The sequence below is a fragment of the Pagrus pagrus genome (genome assembly GCF_965226575.1).
Source record: "Pagrus pagrus genome assembly, chromosome: 1".
NCBI lineage: Eukaryota > Metazoa > Chordata > Actinopteri > Spariformes > Sparidae > Pagrus > Pagrus pagrus.
The window spans coordinates 35,596,290-35,606,780 of NC_140185.1; the positions used below are offsets into that span (position 1 = coordinate 35,596,290).

General features: G+C 41.4%; 1 protein-coding gene across 3 annotated transcripts in view; it reads left to right on the plus strand.

The window, feature by feature from the left end:
* map1aa (microtubule-associated protein 1Aa) overlaps positions 1-4,279 on the plus strand; it is a 44,708-nt gene extending 40,429 nt beyond the window's left edge. For all 3 annotated transcript variants that reach the window (XM_084339651.1, XM_084339653.1, XM_084339652.1), the window contains 2 exons: positions 12-238; positions 1,151-4,279. In XM_084339651.1, the coding sequence (XP_084195777.1) occupies positions 12-238; positions 1,151-1,306 (383 nt within the window). In that variant the 3' untranslated portion in view covers positions 1,307-4,279. The remainder of the gene's footprint in view (positions 1-11; positions 239-1,150) is intronic.
* Positions 4,280-10,491: the final 6,212 nt, after the last annotated feature.

Here is a 10,491-nt window from a genome sequence, read left to right on the forward strand (position 1 = left end):
CCCCCTTTCAGGTTCCCAGAAGTCTGGCTCTTCAGCTGCCACTGGCCTTCCTATTTATGTGGACTTGGCCTACATTCCCAACCACTGCAGTGCCAAGAACGTGGACCAGGAGTTTTTCAAACGCATTCGCTCTGCGTACTACGTGGTGAGCGGCAACGACGCAGCAAGCGGTGAACCAAGCCGAGGGGTCCTTGATGCGCTGTTGGATGGCAAAGCTCAGTGGGGATCAAACCTCCAGGTAATGTTTCCAACTCTGATTAGTTTGAGGTGAACTTGTATTCTAATATTTATTTATATTCTGTTTCAGGGTTTCAAGTTATCTCCTGCTATATAGTTTAGTTTTTATGTTTTCTAAGACAGGTTTAACTTTGACTGAAGTGTTTGGTCTCACTTACTGTAATCGACTCAAATCAAAGTTAGGCAATAGCTATAAAAAAACATAAACGAGGTTTGACACAGGTAACGAAAACACTTTTATTTCCTGTTTCTTCCAAATGCTTCAACACAAATTGCCATGATGGTCCTGGATCACTCGCAGACATTACTGTTTATTTTAATTACAAATGACGTTGACCACAGTAAAATCAGTGCTCTTACATCATCTTTACCCTTTGATGTTAGTGAAAAATGGTCTAGCTTATTTGCAGGCTTACTTGTTAGCACAGCCTACCTAGTTAGCATGCTATCTTGCTAACTCCAGAGTAGCCCATATAGCTACCGCTCTCGTTAGGTACTAGATGAAAAAGATGAAATACTGCTGACTTAACGACGTGCAGTTAAGGGCTTTGTCCAGTTTTAACTTACTTGAAGTTGGAAAACGCAGCTGAGCTCTGAGAAGCAGCACAATGATGATGTCAGAGAGCTGTGATTGGCTGATTGGTCCAGGAACACAATGTGAGATGTTGATCCCATAGATTTTAAAAAGTACAAGATATCGAACCCGAAGATGGTGCCCACTCAGTCCAAAGTTCATTTACTTCTGTAAACTAAAATCATGTCACTGTCTTAGTGAATCTAATCGAATATAAAACATTAAATATTGAAGCAAAATGTACATTTTTAAACAAAACGTGACAGTTTCACAGTTGTTTTATCGCCTCCGTCCTCTCAGCTGTGTCAGTCCTGACCGATCTCTCGTCTCCGCCCTCAGGTGACGCTGATCCCCACCCACGACACCGAGGTGACCCGTGACTGGTACCAGCAGACTCATGAGAAGCAGCAGGAGCTCAACATCATGGTTCTGGCCTCCAGCAGCACCGTCGTCATGCAGGACGAGTCGTTCCCCGCCTGCAAGATCGAGTTTTAAGATCCTGGTTTCCTCTCTCCCTCCTCCTGGCCTCCCCGCTGTAGATCTGTTTTTAATTGCTCTTCTCTTATAGCCTGATATGTAGATCTGTCTCTGCTGTGGACACGTGACCCAAAGCAGAGACAGATCTGGATAACTGTCTATTTTTTTCTAGATTTTTATTAATTTATAAGCTTGTCGTGGCTATCACCATTTGTATTACAAAGACAGTGATGTCCTCCACTACATTATTATTACTCAGTCCTGTGCAAAGGAGTTTTTTTTCTTTTCCTTAACTCGTCTTTTTTCCAAACCCTTCGAGACAATTCTTTGTTTATTGGCTGAGACAAAATTCACATTGTATTGTCAAAAAAAAAAGAAAAATACAGGAAGCAATATAAAATGTGGTTGCTTGCCTTCTAATTGGCTGAAATCAAAGCACAAGTTTTGCGCACCTTAACGCCAGCAACAAACTGGAAAATGAATTTCTTCCACTGAGACACGAAGCCTTTCGCAACACAGGCGATCAATTCAGTACATGTGCTGACAGAAAGTCGTCATTACGGGCTCATTTTGATCCGTTTTACTTCCCTCTACTCTCCCTTTCTGTCCGTCTACTAAGACAACGACAGTCCCGGTGTTGAACTTTGTTCCTCCTGCTGACGTAGCGAGATAGAAAATGTTCACGTCCTTTTCGATATGTCTTTTTGAGTATATTTGCCGTAGCATAGGGAAGACCATATTCGAAGATCTGTATTGTAGTGAAATATGATATTTCTATTCTCAAAAGTGAAAATCAATCGTTGCAGTAAGAATTTCTCGGTGGCTGTTATTTCTTACGGTGAATTTGACGAATACGTTTCTCTCTATAATTGTTTCTGTAGTCTTTGGTGTATTTTTTCAGTGTATTTCCAGTTAACATATCGTTGCCGAGGATCATGAGGACGCCTGAAGGCAGAGGCGGTGATAACAGTAACAAAACATCACCGGTTTATATCTTTACATACAGAACAGCACTCTGTTCAAAGAGGGAGGAAGACAAACCTCGTATCAGATGCTGCGTCTTAAAGCTCTTAATACAAACAGCTGTGTTAAAGAATGAAGAATGTATTCCACTCCAACAATAGGAACATGTGGTTTGTGAGGAGAGATTGTGTTTGCCTGGTGATTGAAGATGTGATGGTAGAGGTTAGACAGTCACCCACATGTGCCTTTCTGTCCTGCTGTGCTGGAAGGGAAGTGAAATGTGTGTTTTCGTCGTAGAAGTGTTTCAGTGTGCGGTACATCCACGGCTCTGCGGCCGAGGCCGAGGCTGAGGCTGAGGCCGAGGCCGAGCCGGTCTCCTCTGTTGTTGTTGAGTTGTGTCGGTGAGAACATCAGTGCACAAAAAAACAAAAAAGGTCCGAGTTGTACATATTGAGCATAAAATGGCACTTTTAAAGCACCAACTCAGTATTTCAGACGTTGCATTTTAAGATTTCCTGGAGCTGCCACTCGAAGAAGCACAAACAGTAACCATTGTGCAAAACTTACAGCCGTTTTTTGTTTGTTTTTTGTGCTTATTTTCAGATTTAGCAACATTAAAATGTACAATTACAGAATTTACACTGATATTTTTTCTTGTTCATTTTAATTATCGCAGAAAAATATAGTTTGTCTTGAAATCGATTTTCAGCCACAATCACCTGAACATCTTTTCTTTCCTTTCAGTGGTAAATCAGTGGATGTTTTTAAGTAACACTTGAATAACTTAATAGTATGTGTAGATGTGTTTTAATTTGATATTGATGATTTTTATATTTTGATAAGTTTTGAGTAATTTAATAGATTTTAACCAGGAAGAAAAACCAACTAACACAACAAACGACAGGACCAACACACTTCACAAGGGTTGCTATTTTATGATCTGCAGTAAAACTCCAGATGTTTCCTCTGTATGATATTTTAATCCCTCGACTCATCATAGTGATGCATGTACAACAGATGCATGTTCATAAAGGCTTTTTAAAAAACCAGAGGGCTGCGGGGAGCGGAGGCCGACCCTCAGCGGCTCCAGCTGAATGTGAAGATGCAGATTACCTTTACGTTCTCCGTGGAGGACATTCGATCTCCTGGTTGCCTTGGTTACTGTGCATCATAACGGTGACTCATCGGTCACACGCCGGCAGTAACCACCTCTTACTGTAGCCTGCAATACATCCCGACTCTGTGCAGGGAAGAAAACTTTGTGTGCAGATTAAATCCACCAGTTCCTGTCTTTGGATGATGGGAAATAAATAGACCGTATTCACACGGCGGCCATTTTCCTTTGACCTCACGCTCAGGGCGGGAAGATCAAATAGTTATTATCTCACTGCTTCTTGGTTGATCTTAAAAGACAGCGGACATCAGGCCATATTTCAAGTTAAAACAACATATCTGATGGACCTTTAGCTTCTGTTCGACAACGGCTAATATTAGCATTCAACTGTTTTCTTGCTAACATTACCGTTTGATAGTGTTACACGATAGGAAAAGTGTAAACTCATTCTCAACTATCAGCATTTATTTAAGCTTGGAAGTAAACCGCACCGGATGTAATCAAATGGCAGTGTTAGCTACATTTAAAAAATTGTCAGCATCATAACAAATGTTACCGTGCTAACATGGGACGCTAGGCTATATTTCAAGCTAAATCAACGTATATGATAACCGGTGGGCGTCTGGTAGACATCAGCTAATGTTAGCTAGAAAGTGGTTGAACGCTAACGTAAATTAGAACGTTTTGTCAGATTCCAGAGTTACAACCTTGAACGCAGCGGCGTATTCGCGGTATCCACGTCCAGCGTGACGTCAAAGGAAAATGGCCGCCGTGTGATTACGCAGTAGTATCTTTATGATTTGTGTCTGCAGATTAAAATGTTGTCAGTACGATAAAGACGTTACAGCCACATGGAGGAGACAGTGATGCCGAGCTCGAGGTTCCTGTTTCCTGCTGAACAAAAAAAAAAAGATCCATTAACAGCTTCTCTGATGAAACAGGGTTAACCGTGATGTCACCGCTTTTCATGTTAACCCACTGAGTCAGTCACTGACAGTGTAATCTGCATTCATATTTACTACTGCATCACTGTAAAGGCTAATAACAACAAGAAAACATCACTCACATACGAGCAGACCACTTAAAAACCCAGACTGCCAGACACGAGGGACTCGGGTCACTCTTGTCGATACATTTTTATCTATAGAGGATTTCCTATTACTCACACTTTTTCCAGCTTAATACACACACACACACACACACACACACACACACTCACACACACATAACCGCTGCATTTTCGTATTGTGCAAAAATAAAATAAAAAATAAAAATATCTGTGGCATCAGACTCATCTGCCGTGAAACAAATCATCATAACGACTGTTGGTTTTCAGTGAGCCCTGCTTGTACGTGCATGTGTACCTTTTTGAGTTCTCCTGTATTGTAATAGCTGAAGAAAAAACTGACTTAACATAGAAACGCTATTTTAAAAGATGTATATTTAAGAAGCTAAGCTGTGCGGTACTGAGGAGGCACATGTAACCTGGCTGTGCTGTGCTGTAAAGAAAGCCTCGTGATCGTTTCTTTTCCTCCTTTCTGCTTCATGGTTCTACTTTCATCTCTTGTTTTAAGTGCAATATTCTCTTTATCTCTCTTCAAATGCTTAAAAAAAGGTAAAAAATAGAAAACAGATTTATTGTTAAAAGGGAAAAAGTGTGGTGAAGACCAATAAAAACATCATTTACTGAAGAAAAATGTCTCTTCTTTACTTTTTGGGGGTCATAATGTCACATGAATGTTTTTATTTAGTTTTTTTTTTACTTATCTAACTGTTTATAGTCAAGCAAAGCCTGATCGCCTGCTACCCTCCTCACCGGTTGCATCAACGGGCACGTTGCCCAATGATGCTCCATGTTTATTGTATTTAGAGGCCTGAGGAGCTAAAATGTTAGCATTTTAAAAACAAGAATTCACAGACACAAAAACAGATCTGTGAGCACTTTGAGCTAAAGGCTAACATCATCATGCTAACAGTCTCACAGTGTCGGTGCAAACATGTTGAGCCGTCATGCTGCTATGTTCCAGGCTGCAAGTCGAATACATGTTTGACAAACAGCTAGTTAATGTTAACTAGGGAGTGGCTGAATGCTAACGTTAGCTGTCGTTTCACTGTAGCTAAGTAGTTATCAAAATGTTGTTTTTTAGCTTGAAATATGGCCTGGTGTCCCATGTTAGCATGCTAGCGTTTGCTACAATACTGACAAATTGTTTTAATTTTACCGCCTTCTGATTGATCAGCAACCAAAAAGATGGATAGTGAAAACCTGGAGTGACACCGGGCCGTATTTCAAGATAAAACAACGTATTTGATACCTGTTAGCTAACGTTAGCACTCAGTCACTTCCTAGCTAACGTTACGGTTTGATTAGATCCAGTGCAGTTCACTTTCAGGCTGTTGATAATTCAGAAGTAATTTACACTATTGAATTGTGTAACACTATCAAACGGTAATGTTGTGGTTGAATGCTAACGGTAGCTAACTGGTATCAAGTATGTTGTTTTAAATTAGACTTTGACCTGCTGATGGCACTAAATGAAAAGTTTCATGCTGATATCTATTAAGATTCTGACCCTGTTCACCGGTATCAACTCCCTTTGTGACAAAACAAACATGTTTTGCAGAAGAAACTCTTCCTCTGATCTTATTGACCCGTCTGGTTTATCTTAACGACCCATTGCGGTGTCCCGACCCGCAGGCTGGGAACCTTGCAGGCCTTGTAGACACCAGTTTTCCTTCCTCGCTGCCTGAGAGTGTGAGGATGATGTAATCCAGTTGGGGGTTGAACCCCACAGAAACATCCAGACAGGAACAGTGTGAGCTTTGTTCTGGTTCTGTAAACCCTTTTTCTACAGTCTGAGGGTCCAGAGATCTGCAGGCTGAGCGCGTCGAGGCCCCGCGCTGCTGCTGTGTGAGACGTTTGTCATGCAAAACCAGCCGAACAGAGACGCCAGTGATCGCTGGAGAATAAACTCCATGTTCCTGTGACACTGTTCGGTCTTTGTGAAGCTGATACCGGGCCGGAGGACGGAGCGGGCTGGAGGCTGGAGGACAGGCCCTGCTGTGAGGAGCTGCTGAATGGAGGCTGCGATGACATCACCTCCTGGGTCACATGATCCGGGTGGCGAACAGCCGAACAACAGATGTGACGGTTTCCTTTTCTTTAAAACAAACTGCATTTATTCAAGTGGAAAGCTGAGTATTCAACAAGTTCGATACAAGCACTGATTCACATAGTGATACTTAGTTACTTTCAGGAATGCCATGGTGGAATGTAACTAAGTACATTTACTCAAGAACTGTACTTACGGACAAACTGAGGAAGTTTAAACTAATTGACTCCACTCGATTCAGAGGGAAATATTACACTTTTTACTCCACTACATTTATCCAGCAGCTGTAGATACTCTGCAGATTAACATTTTACATTAAATAAACTGTGGGGTTGTAAAATATGTTGTATTTTTACAGTAAAATGTAGATAAAACCCAACAGTACAGCAAAATGGTCTCCACCTCAACCAGCTACATTAAGATGCCACTTAAAGGAGCACAAGAAATTTTAATCAGAAGAAAAAGATCTTCATTGAATTAAAGAAACACAATTTCATACTGTTTTACTTTGTTTATATGTAGCGGACCCTGCCACCTTTCTAGCTTCAAACAGTGTTCTGGGGACCGGCTTGTTTATTCACTTCAGTTCTTATTATTACCTCAGTTTGAAATTCTTCTCCAAAACTACATAGTGCCCCTTTAAAGGGTAAAGCATCAGTAATAATATTCAAATAATAGTTATTATGTTAATAAGAAATAATAACAGTGGAGGAGGTTGTTCAGCTGCCTTAGTTTTATTTTGTTGATTGAACGTCAGCACATAAAGTAAAAATCATTTCTAATAAGTGTTTTTTTTAATACTGTGCGTTGCTTCTTTTACACAAGTGAATCTGAATAGTTCGTCCATCACTGGAGGAATAAATCTAAACACAAGCAGCTAAATAATAAGAGTTTAAAATGGGAAAAATTCTGATATTGATTAATCATCAAACTGAGCTGCTGTTTGACACTAAATCTAAATATGGGTTCGGTTGGTACCAAACAGTCCTGCAGTCCAGCTCTGACGTAGTGAATCTATTCTGGGAGAGCGTGGACTTTTCTCCTCCACGTCACTGAGACATGAAATATTCTCCAGTGGAGCCGACAGCTGGAGTTACTGGTTACGCTGCAGATTCAGGTTTTACATTCATCAGAAGCTCATGAAATATTTCTCTCCTCCTGAACATCATCAGTCTCACTGCACAGCAGCGACCTTCACTCCGACACCGTGATAACGCCGAGTCCAGATTTACTCCACAGAGCAACAACGCTGTCCGACTCCAGCCGTGATTCACCTGCTGAGTTTTATCATCAGGTAGAAAAACACGTCTGTTGCCTGGAGAGTCTTTTTTTTATGGTTCGGACTCTTCAGTGAAATCCTACAGAATCTTGCGTCAAGATTTAGATTTCCAGTTTACGTTGTGGACTTTTATTTTAGATGTCACAAATGATGATTACTATGATTAATATCTTCTCCAGACACAGGAAACAAGATGACATCATCTAGTACGCTACAAACCAATCAGATTTCCTAAACCGTCCTGGGCTTTGTATCTCCCAAGAAGACTGATTGGTTAAAAGAAAAACAAAAAGCTCTGAAGACGGCGTTTGTAGCGGCCAAACTGTGAAATTACATCTCATGACACACTGGTGCCCAAAGAGACATTTTCCCGTAAGCTTACATTGTGAAAGAAGCGACTGTGAAAGGGTAAATGATTAGTTTAGTGTCACATCCACCTGCAAAATCCAAAATTTCATCCATTCGCTCCATTAAAATGTGGAAAGTACCGTTTTATTCTCATTCAAGTCGACAGAAGTCTCTCGCGTGCACAACATGGACGATTGGGTTGTTTTACACCCAGGAAGTCGAGCTGCTTTTTGGCCTCAGGCGCCACTGAACTGGACTCCAGGACGGGCCCATTATACGTCCGTGTGAACACCAGAATGATAATGCCGGCTGCAGCCAGACGCTGGTCGGCGCCGTGGAGACGACTTCAACATCCTGATCCAACAAAACCAAAAATACAAAATAAAAGCAGCAGAGGTAAGTGATGAACTGTTGGGATGTTTTTTATTTTGTTTGAGTGAATTGACCCTTTAAGCAAACATCTGCTGCACAGAAGCAAACAGCGCTATGATGTGTGTGCGCACACACACACACACACACACACACTGACAGGCTGACAGGTCACAGTTGTGTTTTCACCTCTACAGTACGACGAAATGTAACATGAGGTCCTGCTGACTCCACACAGAATTGCACATCAGCGAACTCTTTCTACCTGAATGACTTCCCAAGCGTGTGTGTGCACTCCCCCTCCCCTCCCCCACCCTCCACCCCACACACACCTGCTACATTACTGCTCGCCACAATAAAAGCACATTTAATGTAAAATGCCCCTCCTGTTTGTTCAGTGATAACACGAGAGATTAGCTTTCAGATTTTCCCACATCATGAGGTGATTTTACAAAAAAATATACAACAGCTATGGTACAATTAAATATCTGATGTGGGTATCAAAAATATCAGACCTTTTTTTTGTTTTTCAAGATGCAATTTCAAAATAAATATTATTTTCTCTTTCTATCAATTCCTACTGATTATATTAAATCTTCAATGAGGCTTAAGGACTTTGGCAGTAAGCAGTGCACACACGGTTTGACCTGGAGATTAAACACTTTATAATTTGCTGGCAGTAATCAAGATTCAGCTGCTGTCATTCAGCTTTTGTTTTGTGTTTTTAAGATCACAGATGCAGGAATCAACTTGTAGCGCTACAGAAGCTCAGCACAGGACAGACGCTGGCGTAAGGATGAAGAGCAGGAGAGCCTCAGACTGGATTTTGTGTCTTGCACTGCGAGTCATTTCAAAAGAAAAGAGAAAAGCTTGTGCTTCCACGGCGATGATAAAAGCACGACTGCCTCGGTGGCAGGTTATCAGGTCACCTGACTGTGATGGATGATACCAAAGCTGTTAATGCGAAGGCTGAAACTTCACTACTGCAGCTGTCCAAGGTAAAAGAGACGCCAGACAGACTTTACACAGTTTAAAGCTCGTTAATGAACATCTTCATGGTCACAATGAACCAACTGAACACATTAAATGTGAAATATCTTCTTTTCGCCTCTGTTCTCTTCTTATTTTAGCATATTAAGACTCGACGTTCTCTTCCACCCCTTATAAATCCTCTGTACACCACCTGCCCGGCACAAAATGGCAGCCCGACAGAGCACAGTGGAACGTCTGGCAGCTGAAATGTCAGATATTCTCCTCAGGATTTTGGTGGGGCGCAAACCAGAGCTACAAAGGAGAGTGAATCAAATCATGGGATTATGATCTTGTTCAGTCTTAGCTGTTGGCTGCCGCTGACAATTATTATTTTCATTATTGATTAATCTGCTGATTATTTACACGATTAATCGCTTAGTGTATAAAATGTCAAGTTCCCTAAGCGACCTCTTCAAATGACTCCTAATGTCTGAACCAACAGTCTTAAACTCAGACTCGTTAACTAAAATAAAAAAAGAGAGGTTGGACTTGCACTTTGCTTTGTGATCAGTAAGTCATAACGAGGACACACGAGGCTCTATGTAACACTTTGTAGTAACTCACATGTATTAATCACATTTTATTGGTCATATGTGAGCAGACTGTCACACGATGTCTCTCTCTGTCGTCTATACGAGACGGTGGACAGTTTGTTTCAGTAGTGTGAAGCTGCTGGACTGTGGATCTTTGTGAAGGACTCGGGGCAGATTTTGCTTGTGCCTCGTCTCAGAGCCTCTCTCCTCTCATAACAGTGGTTAATGTCAGTTTAGAAATGGAGTCCGCCATCTGAAACCAACGACCGGCTTCCAGCACAACACAGAAGTTACATACAGAACGTTTACTGAAGCTGTGCGCCTCGGTATCTTTTGGTTATAGCTTATTGATCACAAAGCAAAGTCACACCTGTCGTCATCTGTCCTTGGATCCAAAGAGCACCTGGTTTTTGATACCTGCATTCGTGAAGCACTACTCCTCTGCCACTCTA